This window comes from Larus michahellis, chromosome 5, assembly GCF_964199755.1.
Source record: "Larus michahellis chromosome 5, bLarMic1.1, whole genome shotgun sequence".
NCBI classification, from domain to species: Eukaryota; Metazoa; Chordata; class Aves; order Charadriiformes; family Laridae; genus Larus; species Larus michahellis.
The window spans coordinates 59,563,692-59,584,044 of NC_133900.1; the positions used below are offsets into that span (position 1 = coordinate 59,563,692).

Consider the following 20,353-nt stretch of genomic DNA (forward strand, 5'->3'; position numbering starts at 1 on the left):
CTGGTGCTGCTCCCCATTGGAAGCAGGACTTGCAGGAATGGAAAACAGAGTGGTGATCACACTAACCACACAGCACAGACCCGCCAAGCCGGACTGGTTCCAGTCGTATTGTGCTTCAGCCGAAAATTTATATGTATGCTTATATATGTACACATACACACAGAAATGGGTTTGCGTTAAAAAAACCCCACTGAAATAAAAAAGCCCTGGGTATTCAGATCAAACAGCTAGTCAGTATCCTAAAATTGTGCTGGAAGGTTACTGCAATTTCCTTTCCAGACATCTGCCACATCCAGCCTCCCTTCTGAGCAGATGAAAACCGATGGAGCCAAACGATGATGAAAAGTTGTAAGGGCAATGCAGTTAACACTTGCCCCCTTAGAAAGAGAAAATGTGATTTTATCAGCAGGAGCCTGTTACTTGGGCAGCAGCCGCAGCACCACGGGGCCAGCGCTGCTCCGAGCCAAGGCTCTAGCTGCAAGAGCATCCTGGAAGAGACAACAGTGGAGTTACTGCTGGAAGAACGAGCTGAACGAAAATGGGCAGCCTACTCTGGGGAGGAAGCAGGTGGTTTTATTGAAATGTATGAACAGCAACATTTGTGAAAGGAGGAGGTTGAGTTACTCATGGCTGAAATAAGTTTATTCAGCCTTTGATGGGAAAACTTTTGTCCAACACATTATTCACTGGCATTACACAAGCAGCACTGGAAAGAATGTGTTTAGTCATACCATCTTGAAACTTGATGTCTGCTAATGCAGAATGCCGGATTTGATCCAACATTTGAGAATGAATGAGACCACGTGAATTCTCAGAAACCTTTCTGTGGATACTGGATCCAAGGGTCTATAATAAACACCACTCATCCAGCTTTTAAAGAATTACTTTTTCATTTAAGAAATGTGGCTAAAATATTATTACAGCAGGGCTGTGGGGAAATAGGGGTTTTGATGTAGCCATTGCCTATGACCAGCAATTTAGAGATATCTCAATATTAAGTTAGCTGTTGTGTAAGTTAAGTGAAAAATTTGCCCAGAGTCTTCAGGTCATAGCTTGAAACTTACAGCTTTTCTTTTTAAAGTGTTTACAATTCTGGCTGAACATCTATGTAAATGCAAATGCTTACAATAGAGCTGCAAGAAAGACACACAGTGCAGCATTCATTTGTGTGCCATAATAAATAAAACTACTATTGCAGGATTATGCATGACAAACATGGATTTATATACATGGATGTGATTAATAAAAATGACAAATTTCATAAGCATACCAGAACAGTAGTGGTTTTTACACTATTTATAGTTTAAGTTGTCCCTGCGGAAACAATACTTCTATTGGTGAAATAATTGCTGCATTCTAAGCACCCAACGCTAACCACATCAGCAAATACAGAGGCACTGCAAGGCATCTCCAGGTGGAACTGGCATAGCACTGATCTGGACACTTCTACATCCATTCATATGTGCCTGATAATTCCTGTCCCCTTCGTTACCACTTGCTTTTATAGTAAACTCCTGGGGCTGCAGGTTAGTCTTGAAAAAATATTCTGTCATGTTGCCGGATGCAATCATAATGGAAACCTGAACACATTTCATACACATCTGTAAATATTGAGGAGGAGTTAAGTTCCTGACTCACACGTCATATATTCAGCTCTTTATAATACTGCAATTTGAAAATCCACCTACCCAGTCTGATGAATCATTCAACTATTCTTTCTCTGTGTCCCAGACAAAATTTAGTAGGGGGCTCTCTCAATGTCTCTGTGACTCACTAAACTTTTTTTTTTTCCCCTTTTGCTGCCAATACACTTATTTAAAAGTGAAAGATCTAGTACCGTTTTTTAGGTTAGCATGTGAATGCTGACTGGAAGCACTTGGTCACAATGATACTGCTGAGGTCTGCTACCATAAAGACCGACCAGCTCACTGGTTTCATCTCTGACCGAGACGGTGTGTTTGCAATGGTAAAGTGATGGCTACACGTCTCCTCACTGTGCATCGCTGCTGTCTCGGCTCCGGAGCCAATTTATATCAGCATTGTGCTCTTGATGCCAGCCTTGCTACCGGGATTTATGGCAGCTGAAGACTGGTCCCGCAGAGTGCTGTTCCAGGCAGCGGTAAGGCAGAAGGCAGAATGTGCTGGGACTCTCCTGGCTAAATAACATGTTCACCGGCATGTGGATCATTTGGGGTTTTACGGTAATTGTTGGGAAGAGGAGAGACAAAAGGCTCCTTGTGCCACAGTAGGGTGACTTTGGGCAGTAAGCGGTGAAGTGGGAGAGCCATGCTCATATCTCAGGTCTGCCAGCTTCAAAATAAACATCTTTTCTATACCACAGCAGAGCCCCGAGCTAGATCCTTTATACTCTAAACAATAATTCCAGCTAACCAGCCAGTGAGACCCACCACAGGCTGAGAAACATGTGCTTCGACATGTCTGGTTTTGTGAAAACTTTTGGTGTAGGGTGAAAAAAAAAAACCAAATCCCAGAACCTGTCCCCAGCTGGAGCCAACAATGAGCTCCAGACCCTCATGCCTTCCTGCCTTGGTGCAAATCAACAAGTGTTGAAGCCGGGGGTGTTACTCTATACTACAATCGGTGCATAAGAGAAACTTAAGTAAAATCAAGTGCTTACTAGTCATGATTAAGTAATACAGAAGCGAACAAAGTGTCTTGCCCAATTTCACAATTAGACCGTGGCAATGCAGGCACCGTCACAAAAAACTATGAACAACCACAATGACTTCAATCCAGTCTTTCATTCTCTCAAGACACCTACCACCTTTCACAGGCTTTTCTCTGAAACATTTTTAAGTCACGGGCTTGTAGCAAAATACAAGTTTTTATTATGAACTGGATTCTCTCATGAATGTTTTGACAGCCTATTTGCATAAAACATCTCGTCATTAAAATAAAGGCGAGAAAAAATGCTCATCAATTTGTTTTTCACCAAGAACATTCCTTAAGGCATGGAAACAAAGGTCAGCCAAAATTCCGAGCTCCACTTTTAAAATATTCACTGAGCAAAGAGAATGTATGCAAAATACATGGAAATGTACTAAAATAATAACAGTGTGCTGAAGATAAAAAAATTCAGAAATTGCTTGCAATATTTGTGGGAGTTTTAATTGCAAACAAAACAACTGTTTCAATGTTTACTTGAATTTTGTCTAGCACAGTTTCAGTAATACAGAACACCCATCTACCACTGCACCTCAGATCAGACAGATTTTGTATGGACCCTCCCTCTTCAGAAAGTCAGATCATACTTTTTATTGGTTCCTATTACAAAATCAGGTGGTAGCTCTGGTAGGTGGATGGGATGAAAACTCTTAATGAATATATTTGGATATATATATAAAATAAATAAATTTATTTATTTATACTGACACTTGAAGGTCTATGGCACAGATCGGTTTAGTTTGGCCTCTGAAACTCACATCCAATTTCGGTAACACACAAACCTAATTATTTTTCTATTCAGACCAATGTAAATCAGGGAGAAATATCCTGATTGTAGCCTAAAAAGAGTAAAATAGAGGAACAAGCCATCATTTTACAATTTCACAGTTGCTGTGTTAACATAAAAAGACAAGTTACCCAACTGCTTCAATTAAATGTCAAATTGTTTAAGGAAAACAAACAGACCCTGATGCTTAACACCTTTTTTGACATGAATATTATGATTGCGAGCCGTAAGGCAGTGAAACTAACAGATTGTTGTAATCTAAGAAGTGCAAAAAAAGGATGCACCATCGATCCCTGTTCCAATTTATTTCTACTTTTCTCCTATTTCCCCACCTCTCTTTCTCCTTCTGACCTACACGCAGATTCTACAAGTAAACAAATTATTCTGTATTCTCAGCCTTTGGTTTCGTGGCCTTCCTCTGACGTTATTGTGCAAAGTTGTTGTACTGAATTACAACATTTTTGTGTTCGGGAACATTGGGGCACTGGAGAACTAAAAAAAAATTAAAAGCAGCCAGGAGGTTGTTATGGGTTGTATTTAGTGTTTAAAGACCATGGTAGAAAACATACTTCATGGTATGAGGTAAAAACAAGAAAAGGGTAGTATGACAAGGATATGGGGCTACTGACTGGCTGAGGGCAGGAAGAAAACACTTAACCACTTTTCATAGCCAAATTCCACCCTTGGATAACAACGAAAACTTTTCAGAGCTTTTGAATAAACAGAACCTTGTAATCAGATACATGATAAAATTCCTCTGCTCTGCCAAAAGAAAGCCCGTCTCTCAAATGAAATTCACTCACCTGTGAATGATGTGGTATCTCTGCAAATAATCCAGGGAAAGTGCCAGCTCACAAATGTACAGCTTGACAGTTCCTTCGTTAAAGTGCACGTTCTGCTGCAAATGGTACCGTAGATCGCCTCCGAGTAAGAGATCAACCACCATGAACATGTCTTCTTCGTCTTGAAAGGAATACCTGGAAGAAAGAGTTACAGCTGAGATGTCAGGGTCGGTGACACAGCCACAGCCGTGCCCTGGGGTAGCTCTCCGTAAGTAGATCTGCTCAGGGCAAGTCCATGATTTGCTGCAGAGGCACACACTGATTTCTCGCTGCTGTGGTCCAACCCTGCGACCAGACTTTGACTGTGGTGGGACTCCGCGCATCCAAGGCAAGCAGAGCTTGAACTGCCTCCGTACTACTATCTTGATTGTTTTAACCACAGACTAACACCTGAATGTTACTAAAACAGTATTTAAAATACCTTTCAGGTTTATACATTGCTAAATAACCGTATCCTCATTCAGTTGGCAAAGTGGCTTACTAAATAGCAGCAATAAAATGGAAGGCCTTGAAACACACTTGGTATTCACACACGTACAACTGTAGCTCAGTGCCTATGGAAAGTATCCTGGCAGGATTGAGAGCTGCTGTCCTGGGGGTATTTTCCAGATTCCATTATTCCAGTAAATATACACAATGTTCTATTAGTTGAGTATTTTCTACAGCTTGCAGTGTAGCTCCAAATTCAATAAGAAATAAAGCTGTAATTTTACTGCCTAACAATACATATTTTTCAGTCTGCAACTTATATCTTATAAAATGACAGAGGCTTCATGGTCACTGACTGAATTCTTCTGGACCCTTTCCCAGATCTGCCTGTTGAATACTCTGAGGACCAAATTCTGATCTGATTTAAATCCTGTAAATCCAAAGGTGCAGCCAGGAAATGTATAGTGTATATATAGTGCTTGGGCAAGCAGGAATTTCCATGTGTTTCTACTTACCTTGGCTATGCTGCCATTGCTCTGTTTATTTCTGGTCTGAATAAACTGACAGAAACTCTCTGGTTTTCATTTCTGAATGCAACTGTCTAAGACAGAGTATTTTAGATTTCCCAAATGGGGAATGTTGAATTCTAAGATGAAGTCACTCTTCTCTTAGAAATTGTTTTAGAATTAATTTTGATGTGAAGTTATATTAGCTGATACCAGTTGTGGATATGAACTGCTGAGAGGTGACCTGCAATGATAGTGCCTCTTCCATCACCTTTTCTCCCATGAGGTGTGTAATGTTTGATGGCTATAGATGTGATTCAGTTCTCCTGAACTTTAAAATATATGTTAAGGAAATGAAAAATAGTGGGCTTCCAGAGGATCTCTGCCCACCCTTCCCCCAAAGGCAGAAAAGTCTATATTAGATTATTTTAATTGACAATTACGTACAGTTTCACTTTCATTCCCAGGCTTGCACTTTCTGAAATGAGGCACTGCTTAGGGGTTGTCACAGATGATTCGCTTTGAATGTAAATGCTTTCTATTCTTTCCAAACACAGTTCTGAGAAGTGAGTGTCTCTAGATACTCTGCTCCTCTGTTGCCTTTCTGTATGCCTGCCAAATGCCAGGAGGGGAAAGCCATTTTATTTGCATTAAGCTTACTTCTCAATAAGTCAAATCTCTGAAGCAAAATAGTAAAGTAGGTGGCACATGGTGTCTGCTCACCTCCAGAGGCTCAGAATTTCATAACACATACATTAAAAAAAAAACAAAACTTCAGTTATATTCAAATTACTCTGAATGTTGCACATTACTGAGCCTGGAGCAACTGCAAAGGGAAAGCTTAAATATGTAGATATGTTTAAGATTTTTTTTTTCTTTTTTGACACTGCTGTTATTTTAAATGAAGTAGTTGTAGCACTGAGCAGATCTAATGAGAGATGTTATTTTTTCCTTCAGTTACTGCTTGAGTAAAGTGTAGATTTTGTCTGTTTCCTTTTTATATTAAAAAAAATCCAAAATGAGAAGTTACAGATTGAAAACTCAAATGTATAAGTGAAATATTGTGTTGAGTCTGGGACTAAAGACCTCTCCTGGTGTCTAGAACCGTATGATTACATATCAGTAAAAATGGTTCTGATGCAACGCTCATCTTGAGAAGGAAAATGTCCTGAGTCATTTCTTCAGTGATTCAACCACCATGAGGCAGAGGGTGAAGGCAGGGTAAAGAGCGACTGCTGTGAACTTGCTTTTAAATTCATTGACTATTCCCATCTCTGGGAAAAAGATGAGTGTGTTTGAAAGTGTACCCATGAATGTTTAGTCTAGATACAAGAGCCATCAGAACAATCCAGAAATAAGTGTGAAATCTCGTCCACAACCAGGTGAATGATAGCTCCTGAGGGAACTGGGTTTTCACTCCAAGCACGTGTTTCTGCCGATGCGCTCTGTTTTCCTGTGCTTGTGAGTGGGGAGTGGTGGTCCTTTATTGTCTCCCGAGCAAGCTTTTGGTGCATCTGCGAATTGTGAATGACTTAAAAGAGAGATCGGAAAGTCGAACTGGAAGGAGCTGTTACTCTATCCCATTTCATTATGTCGGGAAATAATACTCTTTGCATAGAAGAGCATGTCCACAGTCAGGTGCAGAGGGTTGCATGTTATTTCTGCTCATGCTGTATAACAACGTAAGACCTACCACACTAGATCAGACTAGACATCCAACTAGCTTGGGAGTCACCAGAGAGCAGACACTCAGAGAGGAGCAAAGAACTCTATGGAGATATATAAAGCTTTCCTCCGGGACTCAACCAACCTCCTCCCATTCACGGCTCCAGGACTTTCTGGGACTCTGTTTGGCATCTCTGGGAATCCAGGCTGTGATGATGAGAGATGGGTTTTGTCCTGGGACCTGTCAGACTCGTTAGTGAATGATTGGTCTCCTGCTACTACCTCTCAGGTACTACCTGCTACTACATTGCCTCTCAGGTAAATGTATTAAGGTAAGTGCAATCCCTACAAACAGAGCTACAAGGCTTCCAGAGGCGACTGTCCCTCTAGAACAAAGCGTTTTGAACGCAAAAAGACACAGAAACTAAAACCACGCCAGAAGAGATTCAGAAGCATGGCTAATGTTTGCACTCACCAGCCTTACTGCATCTGTCATGACCTGTGAATGGAGCACAAGCTGGTTTTATTTAGACATTGAAGCTAGAATGATGCACACGAGACACAGCTCTTGAGGAGGTCTGTATATGCTCTCTGATGTTCTCCTCTTTCACTTGGAGACAGATATTTCTTTCATTTGTATTCCTGTACAATTGTGGTAATCCTGCTGATCCTATCAGAAGTGCTGTACACTGGTGTAGTTAAGTTATAAGCTGTGTTAAGATATAAGGTCCAGTTTGAAAGAACCAATGCTGTGGATGTTCAGTATATCAGCAGACTTTTTCACCCACTCTAAATTATATCGCCCCTGACACACATCATTATGCTAATCGTACACATATAGTCATGGATAATGGTGTTTTCCCTGCACAGCTGATCCAGTTGGGTCAAACCTGTGTGGATGGCATTTCTCCGACTATCTGGATGAGATCAGAGTGTGATTAAAGGTGCTGCAAACAAGACCATTCCAAGAGATTTTCTGGAGGGTAAATGAGTTTATCCCAGTGAATTTACCTGTCTGTGACCTGGAGGAGACCGTGGACATGGCAAACAGCAGATGGCCTCTGGAGCTGGTGGCCACTCCACTAAATAGCTCCTGCAGCTACAAATTTTTAAGCAACTGAATGCAGGGCAGGAGTTACTCCAGGTCCTGTTGGGCACCGAACACTGTTGCTCTTGCTCTGCACTAAGGACTCTCAGGACTTGGTGTACCAGCTCCTGACCAGTTTCATTTGTCATGGTCACAAACAGTCCTGTCCTCTGTCTTTCTCCCTTGTACAAATCCAGTATTCTTTCTTTACACAATAAATTAAGTATTCCCTTTTAGCTGCTTGCTTTTTCAATATTTCAAGAAATAAGTGGTTTTGATTTATAGGTCTAAGAATTTACATTGACAGGAAGTGAAATATTGGCCATGGGAAAAATGATTCTTTGACAGTATTGCTGCAGGTTGGGGAGGGGCCAGTGGCAAATCAGCCCAGTGGAGATTAGGTTTTTGAGTAAGCACTGTAATTTTACTTTTGTAAGCTTCTTATCTGCTCAAAGGCAAATGACATACAAAAGGGTTGATTGGTTTTTGAAGTAAAATCAGAGGTTGTTTAGGATTTTTATGTTAACTAAGTAACTGAGCGAATACTTACTGAATGAATTATAACATTGTGACTGATATTGAATACTAATAATACATTACTAAATTACTGTAAAGACAAAGTTTTAATCCTCCTTGAAATGAAAGACGAAATGATTTGGAGTAAATTTTTTTGTTTGTTTGTTTGTTTTTTAAGTAGCATCATGAACCAGTCAGAGGAAAACTGTTCTAATTAGAGAGCTAGTCTCTTCTTTCTCTTGCTTGAAGAAAAGTTTTAATGCATTGGAATCAGCTTTCTCCAAATTAAGATAAAATAATAATGCCCCTAGCAACAGCGAATTGGATTTTTGATTATCTTCAGACTGAAAGATAAACTACCATTGAACAAAACCCTCCATGGAAACAAATTTAAACAAAGCACTTTCTGAATAAGTTATATCTGTTTCCATATTTATATCTGCATATTTGTTTTAATAATATCTATTTTTTGTATTTATATCATATTTGTATTTATTATTTGTATCTCTGTCTCTTCACAAAAGCAGTTACAGATGAATTATTACAATTGTTTTTCCCCTTTGAATTCCTTCATCTTAGTTAGCTAGGGTAATTTTTCACTGAAATCCTGCCAGATGAGGCAGAACTCACCAGAGCTCTTGTTTCATGTGTATTACCTGGGGAAAAGGACATCATGATGGATATTTTATATATGACTTTAATTTAAGAGTAAAAACATATTACAAAAATTTCATCATTAAGCCCAAACGAAACTTCATAAATCCGAGGTAATCAGTTAAAGTAAGATATGCACAGTTCAGACGTTCAGATACCTCTGCTCTCTACCAAATATGATAAATTATTAAGTCTTGGTAGCTCCTAACTAGAAATTTAAAGATCTTTTTCCAGTTTTCCCCTGTAGCATTAAAGGGAGGAGGTAATTTTTTTAGTGATGTGAAGCCCCTAGGTACTGTAGATTTTCCCAGTGTAGATGTAGATGTCCCAGCACAGTGTAAAGCAGAGAACTGTAACAGTGCATTGGTTCCTAAGTTTGCAGTCAAAACAAGGAACGCCAAGGGCTTGGGAAGAACTGGCCTTGTGTCTCGGTGCCTTGTGGGTTCCCTCTGCAAGTCCTTCTCAATACCTGTGGCAGACCTGCTCAGTGTTGGCCCTGATTGGCAAAGCCTTGAGGAACCTTTCAAACACAGACAGATCCCAACAGGGAAAACTTGCATAAGCCAATTCAGCGTGTCCACGAGAGAGCAAGCAGGTAAGGGTTTGACCCTCACTAACTGGGAAAGCCTGTGTCTGGTCTGGACTGCCTAATGCAATCTCCCAGAGACATCTGAACTAGGTCCAAAGAAACCACCTCAAACAGACACAGGGTTAGTTGCGGCACCATGGCATTGCCCCTTTTGTGAAAGCAGAATTTATTCTCTCTGGCAAAGCATGAGGCTGGTCTAGTTAGGCTGAGCCCAAGCTAGCACCCCTGTGCGGTGTTGTGTGAATGTACCGGCTTCTCTGGGAAGAGTCAGCTCCACTTACAGTGCTTCACTGGCGCCGCAGTCTTGAGTGATCAGATGGGTTTTGAATTACCCATTAACACTAATCCTGTTCACCAATGAGACTTTCCTTCGTGTAGGAAGGATTGTTCAAAAGTAGATTTCAAACTTCATAAAGGAGTGCAAATGCCAAAGCCCTTATGCCAAACCAGGCTCACAAGGCTTGAAGCTCTGATGTTTCCAGGGATCTCCAGACCTCCCAGAATCTTTATCTCAAAACAAAATTTCCAGAAGCAGTTGACTGCCAATGCTGTAGCAATCTCCTAGGAAACTATGCCAGTAAGCTGTGGATCCCAAAGATTGGGGAACCCTTTTTGGAAGGTTTCAGCAAAGCTGAAAACTGTTACTTTTACTTAAGAACAAGCTTTTGAATGAAGACCTGCTTTATCCTGGAAAACCAATGTGAAGCATCATGTTACCACAGATGATTCTGCTTGGCTTTCAGATAAAGAAAACAAATTTTTACCAGCAAAATACTTACTGACTTACTTACTCTGTTTTTACATTATCTATGGTTCTACATGACTCCTAATTTGAAGGAGTCCTCTTGATACATTGCTAAACAAAGGAAACCGATGCTGCAGCTGTATTTGCATAACAAAGATGCTCAGAGAATGTCATGAGCATACTGAGACAAGACTGGTTTCTGTGGAGGTCTTAAGGCTTGCACAAAATAAGAATGCATAGAAACTGCTTCTGGAAAGAGAACAAGGAAAATGCTATTAGGGTCTCTAGGAAACACGAGGTGAAATGGTCAGGGCAGCATGCTCACAAGACTAGATAAGGCACAGCAAACGCAGCCACAGGTGAGGTGGGGTGAAACGGGGATGTGGCTGCCCAGCTGCACTGCCCTCTCACCCTTCCAATGCGAGCACTGCTCCGGGAGTTTTCCCAGTTCTTCTGCTTGTCCTCAAAGGTTTTGGGGGCAGAGAAAACTCTTCTTACTATCTCCATGACACATAGTGTAGAGAAGTCACCACGTACCTAAGTGCTGATAACATCTACTAAGATTAATGTTCCAAGTAACTAGGATCCCATACCCAACTGCCTTGTAATTCGTACAGAGTATATATGCAAAGGGATTTCTATTTTCTGAGGTACAAAATCAGCATTTTCTCTTTCCTTTATAAAGCAAAACGTACTGCACAAGTACAGCCCACAGCCTTATTACACCTATTTACCTGAAAGAAGCAAAAAACTGAACATGAAAAAAAAGATCAATTGGTAGTCTATGTGTAACTTACTGCAAGCAGTGTGTATCAGGTATCAGAGAAACTGAAGAAAAATAAAGGTTCAAAATTCCCTGGTGTAGGTATGGTGTTAAATAATGTCAGTATAGTATAGGTGGGTAAAAGTGCCAAAAATAGCAACTTTTTGTTCTTTCATACATCAAATCATTACAAACCTGCCTGTGCTGAAAAGGTACACTGAAAACTATTATACCCACTGTGACTGAGAATAGCAAATACTTATCTTTGAATTACATGTTCTATAAAATGAGATGTTCAAGCTAATCAAACTAATGTCAAGTTTGTGTGTTCTGCCAGCCAAGGACAAGCCTCAAGAGACAAACCACCAAGATTTATGAATTTTGTAAATATGTGTACACAAGTGTTATGAAGGAATGTTGGAAATATTCCCTCATAATGTCTGCTTTGCTTACTTTTCTATAGATTTCTTTTGTCCTTTTGGAAAATGGAAAATCATTGGTTATCGGGATTTCCAATTTGTCCTTGCAAAATATTTAATAGAAGTCTATTGGTGCAAAGAAATGGAAATACATTTATTGCCAGACTCAGAAAGACAAGAATAATTTCTCCAAATGCTGTTAAGAACAAACAATGATTACTTCCTTTATTTCTTCATAAACTTTAAAAATATCTTTCGAGATTATGTAAAAAATCTCTTGAGAACAGGAAAACCCTTCTATAAAGAATTAAGTTGTTTATGCTTATTTGAAACACCTTTTCAAATTCTGATGTGACCAAAGGGGACAGGTAAGAAAAATTACTAAATAAAAATTAGCCTGAAATAAAGTTGAAAGATGCCAAGAATTTCTGTCTCAACAAAGGTAGTAAGAGACACGTTACAAACTTATTAGCATAGTATATATTCATATAATTCATATTATCTCCTAACCAGCTAAGGCTTGTAAATTAGAGACAGTTTAGTATTCATTCACACATAGAGGAAGAGTCTTTTTCTCCTCCCAGGAGGTTGAGGAGATAAGGCCACAAACCCTCTCTAACCTGAAAAACAACTGCTCATCATTGCCATGCGCAATGCCGCAGCATTTGGCTCAGCTCATCATGAGCTACGCAACCATGCAACAGGTGGGCAGCTAAGAACGGCAATGAACTAAACATATAAAAGCAAAATGCAAAACAAATAGCTGTTCTTTCTTGTTTTACTACACGCTTTGCTTTCACCTCATGAAATAAATCTTATGAATGTATTTTTACATGATTAAACTACAGGTTATTGATCGATGCTGTTTTGAACTGTTCAAGTTCTTTGTGAGTCCTGATCATTTGAGTTGGTTTGCCTTAGAACAGCTTCTCTTTTAGTCCTTCATCTGGCTCTGATCAACCAATGCTTTTCTGCCTCTAAAGGAAGCCTCTTTATTTCTTCCTCTGATTTTGCGCATGCTGGCAAAGGATGAGGTCATTTGAGGTGTGGGCTATGGTAATAAGTGTGGCTATTTTCCTAATCATGATGTCCTCTCTGGTATGGTAGAGAAACCATGTGTTTAAATATTGGTGGTCATCTCCTAAATTAGAAAGAGTTCGTACTGTTTAGACTGTTTTGTGTTCCTCTAGGCTGGCGGCGAAGGGCTTACAGCCAGGGTTTGCAAGTGGCCCATAGTCACATGAGACACACATCTTTTGCATTCTGATTGAGTAGTGTTTGCTGGATATTAAGACAGATGCGCAGCAGAATTTTGGATGGAAGGGCTCTCTGGAGGTCAACAAGTCCAAGCTCCTGCTTGAAGCAGGGCAAATATCAAACTTAGGTCAGTTTTGAAAATCTCCAAGGACGGAAATTCCACAGCTTCTCCAAGAAGCCTGTTCCAGCCACTCATTGAGTTTTGAAGAGACTTTTTTGCTTATATCAAGTTGGGATTTCTCTTGCTGCACCATATCACTCTTGTCCTTTCAGTGTACATCTGTTTTAAAAGGAGTTTTTCTCCATCTGTAGATCTTGCTATCTTTATATCATCACCAACACACCCTTGGGTAGCAGAAGACTGCAATTATTTCCCTTCCTCAGCTTAGCAGTGACTTGTCCCAGCTCTGCTCTCCAAGCCAGGAGCAATGGTACTTCTCCAAATCTTGAAGACAAGGGCTGGAGAAACTTATTCCAAGAAAGGCCACTGCAGGAAGTAACTTTTGAGACAATAAGTCTCAAACATTTGAGGCCTAGAAAATTTCAGACAAATAGGATGAATTTTTGGTGCACTATGAATGACTGAAAGTAGAAAAACTACCACGCATCTGTGCTGCTAGCAATTACTATGACTCTGACAACATTTTTATTCCCATATATTAAGTGATCCATTTTTCCAAGTTGTCTATCTCTAAAAGTGCTTTCTGATAATTTGTTTTTCAGGAGAAAATTAATTACTTTTCTGGCTCATTTGCTTGTATGCTTGTAGACTTAATGGCACAGTCTCATGATAAAGTCTGTGTTTTCTCAAATATTATTAGACCCGTGATAAAGGAAGACTTGCAAATGAGTGCAAAATAGGCTCATGTCTCAGTCTATTTGTTTAGGATTTTTAGCAGACTTGGATGCAATATCGTCAAAGCTCAATTTAATTGTTCTGCTATCACAAAAAGCATGGCAGCTTTCACCAAGTTTTACTCTTTGAATCCAAAGTCATTTTCCTTCTTCATCAATTTTTTTTTCAAAGTGTTTTCTTTCACATATATATATATATATATATAGTCTCCACTATCTCCTGTTCTATGTATAGCGTTTTTTACAGTAGGTACCTCACAATTACACGAGAGCTCTATTCTGGTTGAGTGAATAAGAGCATATATAGAAGGCACTTTGGATTTGCTGATATTCTCAGCTGAATGCAGTCTCTAAAATCCATTCAGCTGTGTTGGAGTTGTGCTGTGACTGGCTATACTCGTACTTAGCAAATGTTCGCCAAGTTCTTCATTATCATTTTGTGTTATTATCGCTGCCAATTTATATCACTTCATATGCACGTGGCACTACAGCAGTAGCAATTATTTGTATAGTGCCAACTAGTCTCTCTTTTCCCTTGCTTGTCTCAAACACATCCAATTAAAGCAAGCAACAGACAGCATATGTGAAGAACTCGGGAAAACTGCTCACACAGACAAGTGCCTCACCACCAATACAGGAAACAGCTCACCAAGAAAAGTAGGTTCTTGGGAAAGAAGTGGACGAGGAAAAAGTTAATTGGGAATAGTGGAATGAAAACATGGACTGAATTTGGGATGCAAGTCCGCAGCTCAGTCTTCAACTTGCAAAGCTCAGGATATTTGTAATTCATGGTCCATCCTGATGAGTAGAAAACCAAGCAAAGGCAGTAGGAAGCTGGCATGGGTGAGCAAGGAGATCCTAACTGAACTCAAACAGAAAAATGAAGTGTACAGGAGGTGGAAGTGGGGGCAGGTCACCCAGGAGGAACACAGATTTGCTGTCTGATCTTGCAGGGGTAGGGTTAGGAAAGCCAAGGCTGACTTGGAGTTGAGTCTGGCAAGGGATGTGAAGGGTAACAAGAAAACATTCTACAAGTCAGCAAAAGGAAAAGTAGGGAAAATGTGAGTCCATTGCTGAATGGGGCAGGAGAGCTGGTGACAGGTGACATGGAAAAGACTGAGGTGCTCAGTGCCTTCTTCACCTCAGTCTCCACTAATAAGACCAGACTTTAGGAATCCCAGGTCCCAGAAGGAAAACGTGGAGCAAGAAAGACCCTACGTGGAGGAGGACAAGACTAGGGAGCACTTAAACAGATTGAACATGTATAAATCCATGTGGCCTTATGGATTACACCCGTAAAAGCTGTGGGAGCTGGCTGATTTCATTTCAAGGCTGCTGCCAAATATCTTTGGAAGGTCACGGCAGCTGGGAGAGGTGGCTGAAGACTGGAGAAAAGCAAATTTTACTTCTATCCTCAAGAAGGGCAAGAAGGAATATCTGAGGAACTATAGGCTGGTCAGCCTGACCTAAGTCCCTAAGAAGGTGATAAAGCAACTAACCCTGGAAATCATTTCCAACCCATGAAGGACAAGAATGTAACTGGGAGTAGTCAGCACAGATTTATGAAGGGGAATCTCCTGAAGTTCAACAAGGTGAAATGTGCACATGAGGAGGAAGAACCCAATGGACCAGTACATACTGGGGCTGGCTGACTGGAAAACAACTTTGTAGAAAAGGATCTTGGGTTCCTGATGAACACCAAGTTGGCCATAAGCCAGCAATGTGCCCTTGAGGCAAGGTAGGCCAACAGCATCCTGAGCTGCATTAGGAGGGGTTTTGCCGCCAGGTCAAGTGAGGTCATCCTTCCCCTCTTTTCAGCATCGATGAGGCCACAGCTGGAGTACTGCATCCAGTTATGGGCTTCCCAGTACAAGAGTCCAGTGCAGGGTCACAAAGATGATTAAAGGACCAGAGCATTTTTCACGTGGGAAAAGGCTGGGAGAGCTGGGACTGTTAAGTCTGGAGAAGAGAAGGCTCAGGAGGGATCTCATCAATGTGTATAAATAGCTGATGGGCAGGAATGAAGAAAAAGGAGACAGACTCTTCTCAGTGGTGCCCAGTGACAGGACAAGGGGCAGTGGGCACAAATTAAAACATATGAATTCCATCTGAACACAAGGAAATACTTCTTCACTGTGAGGGTTGTCAAACATTGGAACATGTTTACCAGAGAAGCTGTGGAGTCTTCATGCGGGGAGATACTAAAATCCCAACTGGGCAACATGCCTTAGGTGACTCTGCTTGAGCTGGGGGTTTGGATTAGATGAATTCAAGAGGTGTCTTTTAAATTAGAAAAATCTGTGATTCTGTGATCTTTTCATTACAGCAGCTTTCTAAAATGGGGCTACATACAATAAAACAAGTGTTGAAGAACAGACTTTAAGCAGATGTTTGTCTCATGGAGAATTTCCTCTGTTTCCCTTCCCTCATTCTCACAACCTCATTAATTGAGGTTCACAACACTTCATTTATTGGAAGATTTAAAAAAAAAAAATTATAACCAACATTTCTAAATAGAGATAAACACTGATTACTAAACAAGTATTTAACCAGACCAAATAACCAAAAGTTTCATAGTATTTAATGATAAGCTTTTGTGGGGCAACAGCAGATGTTGCAAGTCTGGACTCATGTTTTGGTGGAACCCAAAGTTCAGCAATAAAACTTGTTATAGATTGCAACAAATGATATCCAAACACTCCCTATTTTTAACTTCAAACACTGTTCTGTTTTAGAGACAATTTTATAAGAGTCTTTTTTCAGGTTTATGAAGCAAAGAAGCATCAAAGTTGCAGCACTCACCATTAAGCTTCAATCATAACAAAATTTAACCTTCAGCACATGAAAAACTTCACTGAATGAAAAACAAATGAACACATTTTGGAGTTAAGAATAGACATAAGTCTTTGCTGTGTATAATCTTAGACACTGCAGTGATTGTATAAGTGCATCTGTGTGCATGAGGCAGTCTACATGCGTTGAGAGGCTTAAAATAGTGCTTTTCTTTTTTATCTATTTAGGCATTAACGAGGTTTTCCTCTGAGCTACACAATAACCTTCATTTTTTACATGCTTACCTTGCACGTGTGCACTTTCTGTAGCTAGTTGTCTCACTGGAATTGGACAGATTTCCAATTACACCCTTCCCTCTGCCAGACTTTGCTGTAGATTAAAACCTCTCTGTTACTGCAACGAATGGTTCGCCTTCTTTTGTTTTTGTTAGAAATACCCAAAAGTTTTTCAGCCAGTTTTCTGCAGAATGTCCTCCACTCTGATACTGTCCCTGGTGAATAAAAGCAGCTACTTGAAAGGTGTCACCCAAGCAGCTCCTCCTATTTTCTGTAAATAAATTAGTTAATTTAAAACTGTGGTGCTGAAGCATAATGTTTTCAATCACATGTAGATGCCTACTAACATTTTCAGTGAAACCAAGTATTCATTTCAGTATGATGTACAACATTTTTTAATTGCGAACATCTCTAAAATATATTGAATAATTTGGACTGAAACACTGCTCACGCTGTTGAATCTTTACTAGTTCATTTTAGGCTTACCTTCTTAATTGGCATGCAAGTTATTTTGCAAGCTTTCCAGTCCCAAAAGACGGAGAAAATATCTGAATAATAATGTGAAGAATGTAATGCAGAGCAAATCAAGCTTCTTGTCCGTCATTTTAACCGAGGACAGATAGCTGTTTTCAGTTTGAACGTTTTTCCCCACAAAAATTTCCTTACAATCAATTCTTCTGGAAGGAATGTAAGATAGCAGTGTGATTTCAGTGATTCCCCAAGCAGCATGAGCATACATGAAACAACTTTTTCTTTTTACTGTTGTTTCTCACCCATATATCAAATCTAAAAGAAACCTTGGAAAACATAGAAATAAAGAGGTTTGGGGTTGCTTTCTAGAACATTAGTCATGAATCCAACTGGACAAGAACTCAACAACACGCTAGAATTGAGCTGCTGAGACCTAGTTTTTCCCTTCAGGCACGTTATTAATGTGCTTTGGATTAGAAGAGTAGTTTCTCTATGACGGCTGTGTAGTAAGCAGACAATCAATCGTGATCCCAGGTGTGCTAACTGCTCTACGGAGATTCCCTCTTTTTCCCATTGATTACAGAGATAGCCTAAGGGCACAAGGCTGATGTCTGAATTCAGCTGGGAAGAATTCAACTCCTCTAGAGCTTGTCTTTTCTGTTTTGGGAAGTCCCTATTATGATCAGGGTATCACATTCACATGTACATTTTGACTGCTACAGAAGGGTTGAGAAATATGACTGACAGTGAACATTTTTTGTTGGATCAGCAAAGGCAAACATAACATTTCTGACTTATGCTGGTCTTACAAGCGCTGAGTTCCTTCCTGTAACTGCGGTGTATATCTTGCTTCTGATCACTTAATTGATTTTACATTTAGCTCCAGGAAAACAGACCTTCATCTATTCGCATCAGAAAGAGAGGAAAGGTATTAAGTTGCAAATGCAATATGTTATAAATCATAATCCAGGAAAAAGGCAAATAATGAAAACTTCCCTAATTTTCTGTCTCTGTTCCTCGACCTCTTCCGAAGAAGCTTTTGGTTAATGTTCAATTTCATGTAAAAGACACCTTCTTCTTTAACAATAATAATATTTACTGCAAGGAGACATGGAAAGAATGAGGACCCCTTTACGTTAGAGATCCTGAAGTATGAAGGAGGTGCTTTAGGGCAGTTAGAAATACAGAAATAATTAAAACCAAATACCCATAGGCACTTTCCCTGTGCTTTTTTTTTTTAAAAAAATCTTTTTATATTGCTGTCTCTAAGTTATTGCCAGCATAACAGTGAAACCTAAAGGAAGAAAATCTGCTCAGAAATCTCCTCTGTTTAACACATCTTACTCTCATATATTGATAAGCAATTGAGTTGGCACACAAACTGTAGTGATCAGACACACAGCTGGTCACAAAGTAACCTGCATTGGCTCACTTCACTGTAAGAATGCAGGCTAGGGTATGTATATGGCTAGTTCTCAGCTGGCAGCCTTTTAAACTAAATTAATTTGAATACAAGCAGTCAGATAACCAGACCCCAAGATTCTTAGCGTTGTGTTTCATGGCAGTTCTCGTGCCACACTCATCCCCATAGGAACTGAGGGGCTTCCATCAGTATTTTGTGTATGTGCCACATGTTCATGTCCCCACCTTCTCTTGTTGTGTGGTGTGGAACACCTTTCCCTAAGAGTGCTTTTAGATCTTTTTTGTTTTCTGAAATGCACAGCACTGTGAGCACTCTGTTAGAGAAGTTCCACTATGCTCCCAGCAGAAAGAGAAGAGGTTTTAAACAGCCCTCAGACCCTGGGGAAGGCTATGGCTCTAAAGAAAAAAGGGAAAAACCCATTACTTTATCCAAGTTCAGTGTCATGAACTAGCCAAAGGTCTGAGTAAGCCAATGCCCTGTATGGCAACCCAGGTCCCAGTAGAGCAGCTGGGAGAATGGCCGACACCGCTAGGTTAGGTCTTCCTCTCATCGTCTTCCAGGCACAACACCTGGCACAAATATACCTGTCAGAGAGGATGTGCTTCTTGGGCCTGTCTGCCCAAGAATGTGATTTTATGATCTTATCATGTGAAAACAATAACAAACTCTAATTCTGACTGTTTTCTCTTTGTTTAAATTTTCTGGGAACTACTGTCAATGATTCATTGTTCTTTCTTCATTGTAACTGTCACCAAAGAGCAATAATTTTGTCATGGCAGAATATTTCAGAATATGAATAATCAGATCTTATTGCCACCCTTAGATTCAGCATCTTGTTTTCCCAGCTCCAATTATAGTCACAATAAATGTTAAGATTTGTTATAAAATTGAGATAACTCTTGCCTTCTTAGTTTACAGTTAAGTTTATCATATTGATTCAGAGCAATCGCAAAGAAGGAACTTCAGTTGTCAGCTACTATTGTTCTATCTCACCCCAGACATTTAAATTTATTCTGCAAAATTTTCTGTCAAGCCTTCAATATTTACTCTTCTTTTTTATTTTTAATATGGCAGAGTGATGTTATTTGTGGTAACAGTGCTTAGCTTAATGGAGGTGCAGGGAGGAGAGGCACGTCAAACTGTAAGGAACAAGGGAGAGAGCCCAATGACATGAAAGAAGATCTCTTTTGAAGGCAACATTGCACTAAAGAGGGATTATTAACTTTAAGGCTGCACCCAGAGCCTGTGTCATCAGGTGTCTTGTCTCCTGATGCAAACAGGAGCAGATATGAAAGAGTAATACTGAAAGCACACATAGTTCTTGCGTGCACTACTTCCCAGCTTCCACATGTAGGACTTCTTGAGTCACTGTTTATTTATTAAGAATACAACAGAATACAACAGATATTAATTGCATACAGTAGCTATCAACAGCCTTATCGGTGTCTGTCAGGAAGACTTCCCTGGCTGCATGCCCTGCACTACTACAGGCAGGAAGATGAGACAGGGAATAAGTTGGATTCAGTTGTTGTGGATGCCCAAATCTACAGATGAAGAGCTACAGTCCTTTCTCTGTATTGCTGCGCTAGTGG

The 20,353-nt window shown here is 40.0% G+C and overlaps 1 protein-coding gene across 3 annotated transcripts in view; it reads right to left on the reverse strand.

Moving 5' to 3' along the window:
- Window positions 1–20,353, reverse strand: part of STK32B (serine/threonine kinase 32B) — a 173,505-nt gene that overhangs the window by 77,235 nt on the left and 75,917 nt on the right. For all 3 annotated transcript variants that reach the window (XM_074589075.1, XM_074589076.1, XM_074589077.1), the window contains exon 4: window positions 4,276–4,449. In XM_074589075.1, the coding sequence (XP_074445176.1) occupies window positions 4,276–4,449 (174 nt within the window). The remainder of the gene's footprint in view (window positions 1–4,275; window positions 4,450–20,353) is intronic.